The sequence below is a fragment of the Haemaphysalis longicornis genome, unplaced genomic scaffold (genome assembly GCF_048455015.1).
Source record: "Haemaphysalis longicornis isolate Haplotype H1 unplaced genomic scaffold, Haemaphysalis longicornis Haplotype H1 scaffold_11, whole genome shotgun sequence".
Classification (NCBI taxonomy): Eukaryota; Metazoa; Arthropoda; class Arachnida; order Ixodida; family Ixodidae; genus Haemaphysalis; species Haemaphysalis longicornis.
The window spans coordinates 111,481,254-111,499,440 of NW_027526214.1; the positions used below are offsets into that span (position 1 = coordinate 111,481,254).

General features: G+C 48.9%; 1 protein-coding gene and 2 non-coding genes across 3 annotated transcripts; all 3 read left to right on the top strand.

Moving 5' to 3' along the window:
- The first annotated feature begins 325 nt into the window (after nt 1-325).
- On the top strand, nt 326-4,414 carry LOC144160976 (uncharacterized). The gene is given in 3 exon segments (XM_077692043.1): nt 326-1,734; nt 2,824-3,709; nt 3,712-4,414. Coding segments are annotated over 3 exon segments (2,829 nt in total). The 5' UTR covers nt 326-384; the 3' UTR covers nt 4,305-4,414.
- Nucleotides 4,415-9,411: 4,997 nt separating this feature from the next.
- Nucleotides 9,412-9,483, top strand: Trnar-ucu (transfer RNA arginine (anticodon UCU)). Its single transcript has one exon. It is a non-coding gene; the product is annotated as a tRNA-Arg (tRNA).
- Nucleotides 9,484-12,294: 2,811 nt separating this feature from the next.
- Trnar-ucu (transfer RNA arginine (anticodon UCU)) lies at nt 12,295-12,366 on the top strand. The gene has a single exon. It is a non-coding gene; the product is annotated as a tRNA-Arg (tRNA).
- The last annotated feature ends 5,821 nt before the right edge of the window (nt 12,367-18,187 follow it).

Below are 18,187 nucleotides of genomic sequence, written 5' to 3' on the forward strand. Positions count from 1 at the left end.
ATGCCTATGTAGCATAAGAGGGCTTCCCGCCAGTTACCCGCTCATGACAGGCTGTAGACGTTCGAGTCACGCCCCGGGGGTTGAAAAGAAGGTCCCCTTCTCCCCGTGTAGTCAAAGTGGCGCTGGCTACTGTAACAGACCGGACTATCTGCTATCGGCATTCGCCCTAGGCGATATCGCCTCGCCCTCTTCTTCCCCCTTCCGTCTGCTTTACTTTCCTTCCTGGCTTTCTTTCCCACTTCCCCGCTGTGAACGGGGATACTTAAGCGCAGCAAATAAACGGCCGGGGGTCTTTCGTCTTGGCACGGCCCAGCCAAATGTTCATCGTCGCCTTGTTTGACAGCCAAACGTTACATGGTGTAAGAAGTGGTCCTGACGTTCGAGATGGATGTCGTCAAGCCCCCGGAAGCGCTGCAACTCTCCGGTAACATCAGGAAAAACTGGCTGGTATTCAAGCAGAAGCTGCAGCTGTTCATCACCGCTACGGAACCGGAGAATCCCCGCCCATCGGCCGTAAAAGCAGCGATTCTTCTGAGCACCGCGGGGGACGAGGCGCTCGATGTCTACAACAACTTCTCGTTTGCCGCAGGTGAGAGCAGAGAAGATTATGACACGTTAGTGCGGAAGTTTGAAGACTATTGTGTCGACCAGGGCAATGAAGTCTACGAAAGGCACATTTTTCGACTGCGAACACAGGAAGAGGCCGAGCCTTTTGAGCGGTTCCTACGGGACTTAAAAAAGCAAGCAAAGCTGTGCAACTTTGGCTCACTTGAAGAGTCTATGATCAGGGACCAAGTGGTTTTTGGGACAAATAATGCAAAACTTCGAGAAAAGTTGCTAAGTGACAAAGACTTAAACTTGCAGAAAGCAGAAGAAATGTGCAAAGCCGCTGAGATTTCTGCCCTTCAGAGCGCAGCATGGTCAAAGGAAAGCCTGCACGTTGACTTCACACGCCGGACAAACCGCATGAAGTTTGCGAATGGGACTCGGTGTCGAAATTGTAACAAGGTACATGCCCCCGAGCGGTGCCCGGCATACGGAAAAACGTGTTATGCATGCAAGAAACGAAATCACTTCGCTGCATGCTGCAACAATGCTCGCAGGATAAACGAGGTGCACAAGTCGGAAGAAAGCGACGAAAATTTTGACATCTTGGGCATCAGCGTTTGCGGCGTCACCGGAGCCATAGGAGCGGATTGGATGGTTCGCGGCAAAATAGCCGGTCAGGAGATACAATTCAAGGTAGACACCGGGTCTCAGGCAAATTTGCTGCCCTTAACTCTGTTCAACCGAATCGCCAACGCAAGCACTCCGCGAAAGAGCGCAGCCGTCCTCACCGCATACAACGGCAGCGCAATCATGCACGTTGGCGTGGCGACCGAAGATCTCGAGATCAGTGGAGCGCAGCATTCCGTCTCGTTCTTTATCGTGAAAAAGGGGCGCCAAGCCATTCTTGGCTTACAGGCGTGCCAACAGTTTGGTCTGATACCGGTGACGACGGACGCTGTGAATGTAGGCGATGAGCGAGCACAATTCCAGCTTGCATTTCCTGACCTCTTCAGCGGGACAGGCTGCGTCAAGCGACCCTACAAAATGGTGCTACGAGAGGATGCCGTTCCAGTCGTCCAGCCTGCCCGCAGAGTACCCATAGCGTTGAAAGGGCGCCTGCGACAAGAACTTCAAAGAATGGAAAAGGCCTCAATCATCGTCAAGGTGGATGAACCAACCGATTGGGTAAGCCCCCTGGTCGTTGTGCACAAAAAGGATGGCACGCTTCGCATTTGCATGGACCCGAGAGCAGTGAACAGGAACATCAAGCGGGAGCACTATCCTATGCCTTCTCGAGAGGACATAGAGAGCGAGCTGGCAGGAGCAAAATACTTCTCCCGGCTCGACGCCAATGCCGGCTTTCATCAGATTCCTTTAGACGAGGCTACGTCACGAATATGCACTTTTGCGACACCATTTGGGCGGTACCGTTTTTTACGTCTTCCTTTCGGAATTTCCTCGGCCAGCGAGGTGTTCCAAAAGACGTTAACAGAGATGTTCGAAGGGCTGCCGGGAGTGCGCGTCTACGTAGACGACGTTTTAATATGGGGCGACTCAAAGGAAGAACATGACGAACGCGTCACTGCGGTGCTAAGACGGGCACAGGAGGAAGGGCTAACATTTAATCCAGCCAAGTGTGTGTTCTGCACCACACAAGTTACATTCCTTGGCGATGTTATAGGAAGAGACGGAATTCGTCCTAGTCCCGATTTAATCGAAAGCGTCCGTGCCATGCCAGTTCCAAAAGATAAACAGGGTGTGCGTAGACTGCTCGGTGTCGTGAACTACTTTCGGAAATACCTGCCAGCATTGAGCGACAAAACAGCATTGCTTCGAAGCCTAGTGAAAGAAGCCTCGGTGTTTGAGTGGACAACAGCCCATGAGCGAGAATGGGACCAGATCTGCGCAGCGCTTACAAATCCTCCGTTGCTGGCGCTTTTTGATGAAAAAAGAAACACAAAGATAACTGCGGACGCCTCGGGAACGGGAATCGGTGCTGCCTTATTGCAAAGACACGGGGATGACTGGCGCCCAGTGACCTACGCTTCAAGGGCGCTGACGCCGAGTGAAGAACGATACGCCCAGATAGAAAAGGAAACACTTGCAATCGTTTTCGCTTGTGAAAAATTTCATCAGTTCGTATATGGACGAAAGATTACGGTTGAAACTGATCACCGGCCATTAATTGCGATTGCCCAAAAGAACATTGGAGATATGCCCCCCAGACTGCAACGGTTTTTCATCCGTCTGATGAAATTTGATTTTTTATTGCAGTTTGTACCTGGGAAGGACCTGTTACTCGCAGACATGCTGTCCCGGGCCGCACTGCCAACTGGCGGAAACGACCAAGTTGAGGACGTGGACGTTCACACAACGCAAGTAGTCTCCAGCATCATAAGCAAAGCGACTATGTTGCGACTACAAAAAGAAACCCTTGAAGATCCGCTTCTCAGCCGCACTATGAAGCAAATGGAAGATGGCATGGCAATAGACGGCGTACTGAAGCCGTGTGCGGAAGAGCTATCAGTGGTCAATGGAGTGATGCTCAAGGGTTGCAAAGTGGTTGTGCCTAAATCGATGCGTGCGGAAATTCTTGAGCGAATTCACGAAGGCCACTTGGGTATGAACAAGTGTAAGGCTAGAGCTCGTAGATTGGTTTTCTGGCCGGGAATGAGCAGTGACATTGAACAACGAGCGCGAACTTGCAGCGTATGTCGAAAGTACGCATACAGCCAACCGAGTGAAGCCCTCCTGCTACAGCCAACGCCCGACCGACCGTGGCATCGCGTAGGAATAGACCTATTCACATTCGCTGGAGATCACTACGTTGTTGTGTTTGATGCCCATTCTAACTTTCCAGACGTCGAGAAGCTAAGAGGTACCACGGCGGTGGAAGTAATCGACAAGGTATCTGCTATCTTCTCTAGATACGGCATTCCTAGTCAAGTTTGCACCGACAACGGGCCTCAATTTGCATCGCGAGAGTTCGCGTCGTTCGTACACCGGTATGACTTCGAGCATATCACGTCAAGTCCCGAGTTCCCACGGTCAAATGGCTTAGCTGAAAAGGGGGTGCAGATCGTGAAGCGTATTCTAAAGAAAACCCACGAGTCTCGTGGTGATGTATGGCTGGGTCTGTTGGCTTATCGATCTTTACCCTTGACAGCGGTCAATCACCCGGAGAACTACTGCAAGGTCGACGCCTGCACGCCACACTTCCTGAATACAATGTCGACGGAGGGATCCCCGTATTGAAACAGAGTCAATCTTCCCGAGGCAGGCCACTACCACCCTTGGAAGCCGGAAACGTGGTCCGGATCAAACACGGAAGCTGGTCACGCCGAGCGAAAGTGGTAACAGAGACTGCACCGCGATCATACGTGGTGAGAACAGAAGACCACGGCCTCCTCAGACGCAACCGACAGCACTTGCTGCGAACGGACGAAAACTTCGACGGCGAGGGCAGCCACGTCGGTGACGGTAACCCGCACCCCGACGCGAGGCCCTCGACGGAGTACACTGACAGACATCGAGGCAACATCACGCCGGGAAACCCACCAGGCAGTCACCAGGCGGAACCAGCTCATCCAGGTGGTGATTCTAACGCCACCACTTCACCAGAGACTCCAAGAAGCCCACTGGCTGGACTGCGCCGGTCAGGACGCCAGCGCAGCGAACCGAAGCGCCTTCACTACGGGCCATCCTTCCATCAAGTAAACGAGTGCAAAACAAATCAGTGTTTTGAAAATGTGTGAAGAGAAGATGTAACAGACCGGACTATCTGCTATCGGCATTCGCCCTAGGCGATATCGCCTCGCCCTCCTCTCCCCCCTTCCGTCTGCTTTACTTTCCTTCCTGGCTTTCTTTCCCACTTCCCCGCTGTGAACGGGGATACTTAAGCGCAGCAAATAAACGGCCGGGGGTCTTTCGTCTTGGCACGGCCCAGCCAAATGTTCATCGTCGCCTTGTTTGACAGCCAAACGTTACAGCTACCACCATCAAGCGTCAGATACATTTCTAGTAAAATATAAATAGCCCAGACAGCAAAGGACAACACAGTCGCCCAGATAGCCCAATTGGTAAGGCATTCGAGATCTAATCGAAAGGCGTGGTTTCGGTCCCCACTCTGGGCGCGTGTTTTTCTTTCTTTCTTTCTTCCGTATATTAAACAAAATGTTAACTTCATTACCCGTAGTAAAAAAAGAGCCTAACTACACCCCTATGCCTCCTTTGGCATTGTAGACTGATGACCTATCTTTCTGTATTTTCTCCTCGAGCCCCTCATTTCCTTACTATATTATTCTGCGAAAGCCTAGCGAGGGTCTCGGTTCTGGCAGCCTTGTTGCCTACGTAGTATAAGAGGGCTTCCCGCCAGTTACCCGCTCATGACTGGCTGTAGACGTTCGAGTCACGCCCCGGGGCTTGAAAAGAAGGTCCCATTCTCCCCGTGTAGTCAAAGTGGCGCTCGCTACCACCCTCAAGCGTCAGATACATTTCTAGTAAAATATAAATAGCCCAGAAAGTGAAGGAGAACACAGTCGCCAAGATAGCCGAATTGGTAAGGCATTCGAGATCTAATCAAAAGGCGTGGGTTCGGTCCCCACTCTGGGCCCTTGTTTTTCTTTCTTTCTTTCTTCCGTATATTCAAACAAAATGGTAACTTCATTAACCGTAGTAAAAAAAGAGCCTAACTACACCCCTATGCCTCCTTTGGCGTTGTAGACTGCCGACCTATCTTTCTGTATTTTTCTCATCGAGCCCCTCATTTCCTTACTATATTATTCTGCGAAAGCGTAGCGAGGGTCTCGGTTCTGGCAGCCTTGATGCCTAGGTAGCATAAGAGGGCCTCCCGCCAGTTACCCCCTCATGATGGGCTGTAGACGTTCGAGTCACGCTCCGGGGGTTGAAAAGAAGGTCCCCTTCTCCCCGTGCAGTCAAAGTGGCACTGGCTACCACCCTCAAGCGTCAGATACATTTCTAGTAAAATATAAATAGCCCAGACAGCGAAGGACAACACAGTCGCCCAGATAGCCGAATTGGTAAGGCATTCGAGATCTAATAGAAAGGCGTGGTTTCGGTCCCCACTCTGGGCGCGTGTTTTTCTTTCTTTCTTTCGTCCGTATATTTAAACAAAATGTTAACTTCATTAACCGTAGTAAAAAAAAGAGCCTAACTACACCCCTATGCCTCCTTTGGCATTGTAGACTGATGGCCTGTCTTTCTGTATTTTCTCCTCGAGCCCCTGATTTCCTTACTATATTATTCTGCGAAAGCCTAGCGAGGGTCTCGGATCTGGCAGCCTTGATGCCTAGGTAGCATAGGATGGCTTCCCGCCAGTTACCCGCTCATGACAGGCTGTAGACGTTCTAGTAACGCCCCAGGGCTTGAAAAGAAGGTCCCCTTCTCACCGTGTAGTCAAAGTGGCGCTGGCTACCAACCTCAAGCGTCAGATACATTTCTAGTAAAATATAAATAGCCCAGAATGTGGAGGAGAACACAGTCGCCCAGATAGCCGAATTGGTAAGCCATTCGAGATCTAATCGGAAGGCGTGGGTTCGGTCCCCACTGTGGGCGCGTGTTTTTCTTTCTGTCTTTCTTCCGTATATTTAAGCAAATTGTTAACTTCATTACCCGAGGTAAAAAAAAAAAGCCCAACAACACCCCTATGCCTCCTTTGGCGCTGTAGACTGCCGACCTATCTTTCTGTATTTCCTCATCGAGCTCCTCATTTCCTTACTATATTATTCTGCGAAAGCGTAGCGAGGGTTTCGGTTCTGGCAGCCTTGATGCCTAGGTAGCATAAGAGAGCTTCCCGCCAGTTACCCGCTCATGACAAGCTGTAGACATTCGAGTATCGCCCCGGGGGTTGAAAAGAAGGTCCCCTTCTCCCCGTGTAGTCAAAGTGGCGCTGGCTACCACCCTCAAGCGTCAGATACATTTCTAGTAAAATATAAATAGCCCAGACAGTGAAGGAGAACACAGTCGCCCAGATAGCCGAATTGGTAAGGCATTCGAGATCTAATCGGAAGGCGTCAGTTCGGTCCCCACTCTGGGCGCGTGTTTTTCTTTCTTTCTTCCGTATATTTAAACAAAATGTTAACTTCATTAACCGTAGTAAAAAAAAAGAGCCTAACTACACCCCTATGCCTCCTTTGGCGTTGTAGACTGCCGACCTATCTTTCTGTATTTCCTCATCGAGCCCCTCTTTTCCTTACTATATTATTCTGCGAAAGCCTAGCGAGGGCTCGGTTCTGGCAGCCTTGATGCCTAGGTAGCATAAGAGGGCTTCCCGCCAGTTACCCACCCATGACAGGCTGTAGACGTTCGAGTCATGCCCCGAGGGTTGAAAAGAAGGTCCGCTTCTCCCCGTGCAGTCAAAGTGGCGCTGGCTACCACCCTCAAGCGTCAGATACATTTCTAGTAAAATATAAATAGCCCAGACAGTGAAGGAGAACACTGTCGCCCAGATAGCCGAATTGGTAAGGCATTCGAGATCTAATCGAAAGGCGTGGGTTCGGTCCCCACTCTGGGCGCGTGTTTTTCTTTCTTTCTTTCTTCCATATATTTAAACAAAATGTTAACTTCATTAACCGTAGTAAAAAAAATAGCCTAACTACACCCCTATGCCTCCTTTGGCATTGTAGACCGATGACCTATCTCTCTGTATTTCCTACTCGAGCCCCTCATTTCCTTACTATATTATTCTGAGAAAGCCTTGTGAGGGTCTCGGTTCTGGCAGCCTTGATGCCTAGGTAGCATAAGAGGGCTTCCCGCCAGTTACCCGCTGATGACAGGCTGTAGACGCTCGAGTCACGCCCCGGGGGTTGAAAAGAAGGTCCCCTTCTCCCCGTGTAGTCAAAGTGGCGCTGGCTACCACCCTCAAGCGTCAGATACATTTCTAGTAAAATATAAATAGCCCAGAAAGTGAAGGAGAACACAGTCACCCAGATAGCCGAATTTGGTAAGGTATTCGAGATCTAATCGAAAGGCGTGGGTTCGGTCCCCACTGTGGGCGGGTGTTTTTCTTTCTGTCTTACTTCCGTATATTTAAACAAAATGTTAACTTCAATACCCGAGGTAAAAAAAAGAGCCCAACTTCACCCCTATGCCTCCTTTGGCGTTGTAGACTGCCGACCTATCCTTCTGTATTTCCTCATCGAGCCCCTCTTTTCCTTACTATATTATTCTGCGAAAGCCTAGCGAGGACTCGGTTCTGGCAGCCTTGATGCCTAGGTAGCATAAGAGGGCTTCCCGCCAGTTACCCGCTCATGACAGGCTGTAGACGTTCGAGTCATGCCCCGTGGGTTGAAAAGAAGGTCCGCTTCTCCCCGTGCAGTCAAAGTGGCGCTGGCTACCACCCTCAAACGTCAGATACATTTCTAGTAAAATATAAATAGCCCAGACAGCGAAGGAGAACACAGTCGCCCAGATAGCCGAATTGGTAAGGCATTCGAGATCTAATCGAAAGGCGTGGGTTCGGTCCCCACTCTGGGCGCGTGTTTTTCTTTCTTTCTTTCTTCAGTATATTTCAACAAAATGTTAACTTCGTTAACCGTAGTAAAAAAGAGCCTAACTACACCCCTATGCCTCCTTTGGCATTGTAGACTGATGACCTATCTTTCTGTATTTCCTCCTCGAGCCCCTCATTTCCTTACTATATTATTCTGCGAAATCCTAGCGAGGGTCTCGTTTCTGCCAGCCTTGATACCTAGGTAGCATAAGAGGGCTTCCCGAGAGTTACCCGACATGACAGGCTGTAGACGTTCGAGTCACGCCCCGGCTGTTGAAAAGAAGGTCCCCTTCTCCCCGTGTAGTCAAATTGGCCCTGGCTACCACCCTCAAGCGTCAGATACACTTCTAGTAAAATATAAATAGCCCAGAAAGTGAAGGAGAACACAGTCACCCAGATAGCCGAATTTGGTAAGGCATTCGAGATCTAATCGAAAGGCGTGGGTTCGGTCCCCACTCAGGCCGCGTGTTTTTCTTTCTGTCTTTCTTCCGTATATATAAACAAAATGTTAACTTCATTAACCGTAGTAAAAAAAAGAGCCTAACTACACCCCTATGCCTCCTTTGGCGTTGTAGACTGCCGACCTATGTTTCTGTATTTCCTCATCGAGCCATTCATTTCCTTACTATATTATTCTGCGAAAGCCTAGCGAGGTTCTCGGTTCTGGCAGCCTTGATGCCTACATAGTATAAGAGGGCTTCCCGCCAGTTACCCGTCCATGACAGGCTGTAGACGTTCGAGTCACGCTCCGGGGGTTGAAAAGAAGGTCCCCTTCTCCCCGTGCAGTCAAAGTGGCACTGGCTACCACCCTCAAGCGTCAGATACATTTCTAGTAAAATATAAATAGCCCAGACAGCAAAGAACAACACAGTCGCCCAGATAGCCGAATTGGTAAGGCATTCGAGATCTAATCGGAAGGCGTGAGTTCGGTCCCCACTCTGGGCGCGTGTTTTTCTTTCTTTCTTTCTTCCGTATATTAAACAAAATGTTAACTTCATTACCCGTAGTAAAAAAAAGAGCCTAACTACACCCCTATGCCTCCTTTGGCGTTGTAGACTGCCGACCTATCTTTCTGTATTTCCTCATCGAGCCCCTCTTTTCCTTACTATATTATTCTGCGAAAGCCTAGCGAGGGCTCGGTTCTGGCAGCCTTGATGCCTAGGTAGCATAAGAGGGCTTCCCGCCAGTTACCCGCCCATGACAGGCTGTAGACGTTCGAGTCATGCCCCGAGGGTTGAAAAGAAGGTCCGCTTCTCCCCGTGCAGTCAAAGTGGCGCTGGCTACCACCCTCAAGCGTCAGATACATTTCTAGTAAAATATAAATAGCCCAGACAGTGAAGGAGAACACAGTCGCCCAGATAGCCGAATTGGTAAGGCATTCGAGATCTAATCGAAAGGCGTGGGTTCGGTCCCCACTCTGGGCACGTGTTTTTCTTTCTTTCTTTCTTCCATATATTTAAACAAAATGTTAACTTCATTAACCGTAGTAAAAAAAATAGCCTAACTACACCCCTATGCCTCCTTTGGCATTGTAGACCGATGACCTATCTCTCTGTATTTCCTACTCGAGCCCCTCATTTCCTTACTATATTATTCTGAGAAAGCCTTGTGAGGGTCTCGGTTCTGGCAGCCTTGATGCCTAGGTAGCATAAGAGGGCTTCCCGCCAGTTACCCGCTGATGACAGGCTGTAGACGCTCGAGTCACGCCCCGGGGGTTGAAAAGAAGGTCCCCTTCTCCCCGTGTAGTCAAAGTGGCGCTGGCTACCACCCTTAAGCGTCAGATACATTTCTAGTAAAATATAAATAGCCCAGAAAGTGAAGGAGAACACAGTCACCCAGATAGCCGAATTTGGTAAGGTATTCGAGATCTAATCGAAAGGCGTGGGTTCGGTCCCCACTGTGGGTGCGTGTTTTTCTTTCTGTCTTACTTCCGTATATTTAAACAAAATGTTAACTTCAATACCCGAGGTAAAAAAAAGAGCCCAAATTCACCCCTATGCCTCCTTTGGCGTTGTAGACTGCCGACCTATCCTTCTGTATTTCCTCATCGAGCCCCTCTTTTCCTTACTATATTATTCTGCGAAAGCCTAGCGAGGGCTCGGTTCTGGCAGCCTTGATGCCTAGGTAGCATAAGAGGGCTTCCCGCCAGTTACCTGCTCATGACAGGCTGTAGACGTTCGAGTCATGCCCCAAAGGTTGAAAAGAAGGTCCGCTTCTCCCCGTGCAGTCAAAGTGGCGCTGGCTACCACCCTCAAGCGTCAGATACATTTCTAGTAAAATATAAATAGCCCAGACAGCGAAGGAGAACACAGTCGCCCAGATAGCCGAATTGGTAAGGCATTCGAGATCTAATCGAAAGGCGTGGGTTCGGTCCCCACTCTGGGCGCGTGTTTTTCTTTCTTTCTTTTTTCCGTATATTAAACAAATAGTTAACTTCATTAGCCGTAGTAAAAAAAAGAGCCTAACTACACCCCTATGCCTCCTTTGGCATTGTAGACTGATGACTTATCTTTCTGTATTTTCTCCTCGAGCCCCTCATTTCCTTACTATATTATTCTGCGAAAGCCTAGCGAGGGTCTCGGTTCTGGCAGCCTTGTTGCCTACGTAGTATAAGAGGGCTTCCCGCCAGTTACCCGCTCATGACTGGCTGTAGACGTTCGAGCCACGCCCCGGGGCTTGAAAAGAAGGTCCCATTCTCCCCGTGTAGTCAAAGTGGCGCTCGCTACCACCCTCAAGCGTCAGATACATTTCTAGTAAAATATAAATAGCCCAGAAACTGAAGGAGAACACAGTCGCCAAGATAGCCGAATTGGTAAGGCATTCGAGATCTAATCAAAAGGCGTGGGTTCGGTTCCCACTCTGGGCCCTTGTTTTTCTTTCTTTCTTTCTTCCGTATATTCAAACAAAATGGTAACTTCATTAACCGTAGTAAAATAAGAGCCTAACTACACCCCTATGCCTCCTTTGGCGTTGTAGACTGCCGACCTATCTTTCTGTATTTCCTCATCGAGCCCCTCTTTTCCTTACTATATTATTCTGCGAAAGCCTAGCGAGGGCTCGGTTCTGGCAGCCTTGATGCCTAGGTAGCATAAGAGGGCTTCCCGGCAGTTACCCGCTCATGACAGGCTGTAGACGTTCGAGTCATGCCCCGAGGGTTGAAAAGAAGGTTCGCTTCTCCCCGTGCAGTCAAAGTGGCGCTGGCTACCACCCTCAAGCGTCAGATACATTTCTAGTAAAATATAAATAGCCCAGACAGTGAAGGAGAACACAGTCGCCCAGATAGCCGAATTGGTAAGGCATTCGAGATCTAATCGAAAGGCGTGGGTTCGGTCCCCACTCTGGGCGCGTGTTTTTCTTTCTTTCTTTCTTCCATATATTTAAACAAAATGTTAACTTCATTAACCGTAGTAAAAAAAATAGCCTAACTACACCCCTATGCCTCCTTTGGCATTGTAGACCGATGACCTATCTTTCTGTATTTCCTACTCGAGCCCCTCATTTCCTTACTATATTATTCTGAGAAAGCCTTGCGAGGGTCTCGGTTCTGGCAGCCTTGATGCCTAGGTAGCATAAGAGGGCTTCCCGCCAGTTACCCGCTGATGACAGGCTGTAGACGCTCGAGTCACGCCCCGGGGGTTGAAAAGAAGGTCCCCTTCTCCCCGTGTAGTCAAAGTGGCGCTGGCTACCACCCTCAAGCGTCAGTTACATTTCTAGTAAAATATAAATAGCCCAGAAAGTGAAGGAGAACACAGTCACCCAGATAGCCGAATTTGGTAAGGTATTCGAGATCTAATCGAAAGGCGTGGGTTCGGTCCCCACTGTGGGCGTGTGTTTTTCTTTCTGTCTTACTTCCGTATATTTAAACAAAATGTTAACTTCAATACCCGAGGTAAAAAAAAGAGCCCAACTTCACCCCTATGCCTCCTTTGGCGTTGTAGACTGCCGACCTATCCTTCTGTATTTCCTCATCGAGCCCCTCTTTTCCTTACTACATTATTCTGCGAAAGCCTAGCGAGGGCTCGGTTCTGGCAGCCTTGATGCCTAGGTAGCATAAGAGGGCTTCCCGCCAGTTACCCGCTCATGACAGGCTGTAGACGTTCGAGTCATGCCCCGAGGGTTGAAAAGAAGGTCCGCTTCTCCCCGTGCAGTCAAAGTGGCGCTGGCTACCACCCTCAAGCGTCAGATACATTTCTAGTAAAATATAAATAGCCCAGACAGTGAAGGAGAACACATTCGCCCAGATAGCCGAATTGGTAAGGCATTCGATATCTAATCGAAAGGCGTGGGTTCGGTCCCCACTCTGGGCGCGTGTTTTTCTTTCTTTCTTCCGTATATTTAAACAAAATCGTAACTTCATTACCCGAAGTAAAAAAAGAGCCTAACTACACCCCTAAGCCTCCTTTGGCGTTGTAGACTGCCGACCTATCTTTTTGTATTTCCTCATCGAGCCCCTCATTTCCTTACTATATTATTCTGCGAAAGCTTAGCGAGGGTCTCGGTTCTGGCAGCCTTGATGCCTATGTAGCATAAGAGGGCTTCCCGCCAGTTACCCGCTCATGACAGGCTGTAGACGTTCGAGTCACGCCCCGGGGGTTGAAAAGAAGGTCCCCTTCTCCCCGTGTAGTCAAAGTGGCGCTGGCTACCACCATCAAGCGTCAGATACATTTCTAGTAAAATATAAATAGCCCAGACAGCAAAGGACAACACAGTCGCCCAGATAGCCGAATTGGTAAGGCATTCGAGATCTAATCGAAAGGCGTGGTTTCGGTCCCCACTCTGGGCGCGTGTTTTTCTTTCTTTCTTTCTTCCGTATATTAAACAAAATGTTAACTTCATTACCCGTAGTAAAAAAAGAGCCTAACTACACCCCTATGCCTCCTTTGGCATTGTAGACTGATGACCTATCTTTCTGTATTTTCTCCTCGAGCCCCTCATTTCCTTACTATATTATTCTGCGAAAGCCTAGCGAGGGTCTCGGTTCTGGCAGCCTTGTTGCCTACGTAGTATAAGAGGGCTTCCCGCCAGTTACCCGCTCATGACTGGCTGTAGACGTTCGAGTCACGCCCCGGGGCTTGAAAAGAAGGTCCCATTCTCCCCGTGTAGTCAAAGTGGCGCTCGCTACCACCCTCAAGCGTCAGATACATTTCTAGTAAAATATAAATAGCCCAGACAGCGAAGGACAACACAGTCGCCCAGATAGCCGAATTGGTAAGGCATTCGAGATCTAATAGAAAGGCGTGGTTTCGGTCCCCACTCTGGGCGCGTGTTTTTCTTTCTTTCTTTCGTCCGTATATTTAAACAAAATGTTAACTTCATTAACCGTAGTAAAAAAAAGAGCCTAACTACACCCCTATGCCTCCTTTGGCATTGTAGACTGATGACCTATCTTTCTGTATTTTCTCCTCGAGCCCCTGATTTCCTTACTATATTATTCTGCGAAAGCCTAGCGAGGGTCTCGGATCTGGCAGCCTTGATGCCTAGGTAGCATAGGATGGCTTCCCGCCAGTTACCCGCTCATGACAGGCTGTAGACGTTCTAGTAACGCCCCAGGGCTTGAAAAGAAGGTCCCCTTCTCACCGTGTAGTCAAAGTGGCGCTGGCTACCAACCTCAAGCGTCAGATACATTTCTAGTAAAATATAAATAGCCCAGAATGTGGAGGAGAACACAGTCGCCCAGATAGCCGAATTGGTAAGCCATTCGAGATCTAATCGGAAGGCGTGGGTTCGGTCCCCACTGTGGGCGCGTGTTTTTCTTTCTGTCTTTCTTCCGTATATTTAAGCAAATTGTTAACTTCATTACCCGAGGTAAAAAAAAAAAGCCCAACAACACCCCTATGCCTCCTTTGGCGCTGTAGACTGCCGACCTATCTTTCTGTATTTCCTCATCGAGCTCCTCATTTCCTTACTATATTATTCTGCGAAAGCGTAGCGAGGGTTTCGGTTCTGGCAGCCTTGATGCCTAGGTAGCATAAGAGAGCTTCCCGCCAGTTACCCGCTCATGACAAGCTGTAGACATTCGAGTATCGCCCCGGGGGTTGAAAAGAAGGTCCCCTTCTCCCCGTGTAGTCAAAGTGGCGCTGGCTACCACCCTCAAGCGTCAGATACATTTCTAGTAAAATATAAATAGCCCAGACAGTGAAGGAGAACACAGTCGCCCAGATAGCCGAATTGGTAAGGCATTCGAGATCTAATCGGAAGGCGTGAGTTCGGTCCCCACTCCGGGCGCGTGTTTTTCTTTCTTTCTTCCGTATATTTAAACAAAATGTTAACTTCATTAACCGTAGTAAAAAAAAAGAGCCTAACTACACCCCTATGCCTCCTTTGGCGTTGTAGACTGCCGACCTATCTTTCTGTATTTCCTCATCGAGCCCCTCTTTTCCTTACTATATTATTCTGCGAAAGCCTAGCGAGGGCTCGGTTCTGGCAGCCTTGATGCCTAGGTAGCATAAGAGGGCTTCCCGCCAGTTACCCACCCATGACAGGCTGTAGACGTTCGAGTCATGCCCCGAGGGTTGAAAAGAAGGTCCGCTTCTCCCCGTGCAGTCAAAGTGGCGCTGGCTACCACCCTCAAGCGTCAGATACATTTCTAGTAAAATATAAATAGCCCAGACAGTGAAGGAGAACACAGTTGCCCAGATAGCCGAATTGGTAAGGCATTCGAGATCTAATCGAAAGGCGTGGGTTCGGTCCCCACTCTGGGCGCGTGTTTTTCTTTCTGTCTTACTTCCGTATATTTAAACAAAATGTTAACTTCAATACCCGAGGTAAAAAAAAGAGCCCAACTTCACCCCTATGTCTCCTTTGGCGTTGTAGACTGCCGACCTATCCTTCTGTATTTCCTCATCGAGCCCCTCTTTTCCTTACTATATTATTCTGCGAAAGCCTAGCGAGGACTCGGTTCTGGCAGCCTTGATGCCTAGGTAGCATAAGAGGGCTTCCCGCCAGTTACCCGCTCATGACAGGCTGTAGACGTTCGAGTCATGCCCCGAGGGTTGAAAAGAAGGTCCGCTTCTCCCCGTGCAGTCAAAGTGGCGCTGGCTACCACCCTCAAGCGTCAGATACATTTCTAGTAAAATATAAATAGCCCAGACAGCGAAGGAGAACACAGTCGCCCAGATAGCCGAATTGGTAAAGCATTCGAGATCTAATCGAAAGGCGTGGGTTCGGTCCCCACTCTGGGCGCGTGTTTTTCTTTCTTTCTTTCTTCAGTATATTTCAACAAAATGTTAACTTCGTTAACCGTAGTAAAAAAAGAGCCTAACTACACCCCTATGCCTCCTTTGGCATTGTAGACTGATGACCTATCTTTCTGTATTTCCTCCTCGAGCCCCTCATTTCCTTACTATATTTTTCTGCGAAATCCTAGCGAGGGTCTCGTTTCTGCCAGCCTTGATGCCTAGGTAGCATAAGAGGGCTTCCCGCCAGTTACCCGACATGACAGGCTGTAGACGTTCGAGTCACGCCCCGGCTGTTGAAAAGAAGGTCCCCTTCTCCCCGTGTAGTCAAATTGGCCCTGGCTACCACCCTCAAGCGTCAGATACACTTCTAGTAAAATATAAATAGCCCAGAAAGTGAAGGAGAACACAGTCACCCAGATAGCCGAATTTGGTAAGGCATTCGAGATCTAATCGAAAGGCGTGGGTTCGGTCCCCACTCAGGCCGCGTGTTTTTCTTTCTGTCTTTCTTCCGTATATTTAAACAAAATGTTAACTTCATTAACCGTAGTAAAAAAAAGAGCCTAACTACACCCCTATGCCTCCTTTGGCGTTGTAGACTGCCGACCTATGTTTCTGTATTTCCTCATCGAGCCCCTCATTTCCTTACTATATTATTCTGCGAAAGCCTAGCGAGGTTCTCGGTTCTGGCAGCCTTGATGCCTACATAGTATAAGAGGGCTTCCCGCCAGTTACCCGTCCATGACAGGCTGTAGACGTTCGAGTCACGCTCCGGGGGTTGAAAAGAAGGTCCCCTTCTCCCCGTGCAGTCAAAGTGGCACTGGCTACCACCCTCAAGCGTCAGATACATTTCTAGTAAAATATAAATAGCCCAGACAGCAAAGAACAACACAGTCGCCCAGATAGCCGAATTGGTAAGGCATTCGAGATCTAATCGGAAGGCGTGAGTTCGGTCCCCACTCTGGGCGCGTGTTTTTCTTTCTTTCTTTCTTCCGTATATTAAACAAAATGTTAACTTCATTACCCGTAGTAAAAAAAAGAGCCTAACTACACCCCTATGCCTCCTTTGGCGTTGTAGACTGCCGACCTATCTTTCTGTATTTCCTCATCGAGCCCCTCTTTTCCTTACTATATTATTCTGCGAAAGCCTAGCGAGGGCTCGGTTCTGGCAGCCTTGATGCCTAGGTAGCATAAGAGGGCTTCCCGCCAGTTACCCGCCCATGACAGGCTGTAGACGTTCGAGTCATGCCCCGAGGGTTGAAAAGAAGGTCCGCTTCTCCCCGTGCAGTCAAAGTGGCGCTGGCTACCACCCTCAAGCGTCAGATACATTTCTAGTAAAATATAAATAGCCCAGACAGTGAAGGAGAACACAGTCGCCCAGATAGCCGAATTGGTAAGGCATTCGAGATCTAATCGAAAGGCGTGGGTTCGGTCCCCACTCTGGGCGCGTGTTTTTCTTTCTTTCTTTCTTCCATATATTTAAACAAAATGTTAACTTCATTAACCGTAGTAAAAAAAATAGCCTAACTACACCCCTATGCCTCCTTTGGCATTGTAGACCGATGACCTATCTCTCTGTATTTCCTACTCGAGCCCCTCATTTCCTTACTATATTATTCTGAGAAAGCCTTGTGAGGGTCTCGGTTCTGGCAGCCTTGATGCCTAGGTAGCATAAGAGGGCTTCCCGCCAGTTACCCGCTGATGACAGGCTGTAGACGCTCGAGTCACGCCCCGGGGGTTGAAAAGAAGGTCCCCTTCTCCCCGTGTAGTCAAAGTGGCGCTGGCTACCACCCTTAAGCGTCAGATACATTTCTAGTAAAATATAAATAGCCCAGAAAGTGAAGGAGAACACAGTCACCCAGATAGCCGAATTTGGTAAGGTATTCGAGATCTAATCGAAAGGCGTGGGTTCGGTCCCCACTGTGGGTGCGTGTTTTTCTTTCTGTCTTACTTCCGTATATTTAAACAAAATGTTAACTTCAATACCCGAGGTAAAAAAAAGAGCCCAACTTCACCCCTATGCCTCCTTTGGCGTTGTACACTGCCGACCTATCCTTCTGTATTTCCTCATCGAGCCCCTCTTTTCCTTACTATATTATTCTGCGAAAGCCTAGCGAGGGCTCGGTTCTGGCAGCCTTGATGCCTAGGTAGCATAAGAGGGCTTCCCGCCAGTTACCCGCTCATGACAGGCTGTAGACGTTCGAGTCATGCCCCGAGGGTTGAAAAGAAGGTCCGCTTCTCCCCGTGCAGTCAAAGTGGCGCTGGCTACCACCCTCAAGCGTCAGATACATTTCTAGTAAAATATAAATAGCCCAGACAGCGAAGGAGAACACAGTCGCCCAGATAGCCGAATTGGTAAGGCATTCGAGATCTAATCGAAAGGCGTGGGTTCGGTCCCCACTCTGGGCGCGTGTTTTTCTTTCTTTCTTTCTTCAGTATATTTCAACAAAATGTTAACTTCGTTAACCGTAGTAAAAAAAGAGCCTAACTACACCCCTATGCCTCCTTTGGCATTGTAGACTGATGACCTATCTTTCTGTATTTCCTCCTCTAGCCCCTCATTTCCTTACTATATTATTCTGCGAAATCCTAGCGAGGGTCTCGTTTCTGCCAGCCTTGATGCCTAGGTAGCATAAGAGGGCTTCCCGCCAGTTACCCGACATGACAGGCTGTAGACGTTCGAGTCACGCCCCGGCTGTTGAAAAGAAGGTCCCCTTCTCCCCGTGTAGTCAAATTGGCCCTGGCTACCACCCTCAAGCGTCAGATACACTTCTAGTAAAATATAAATAGCCCAGAAAGTGAAGGAGAACACAGTCACCCAGATAGCCGAATTTGGTAAGGCATTCGAGATCTAATCGAAAGGCGTGGGTTCGGTCCCCACTCAGGCCGCGTGTTTTTCTTTCTGTCTTTCTTCCGTATATTTAAACAAAATGTTAACTTCATTAACCGTAGT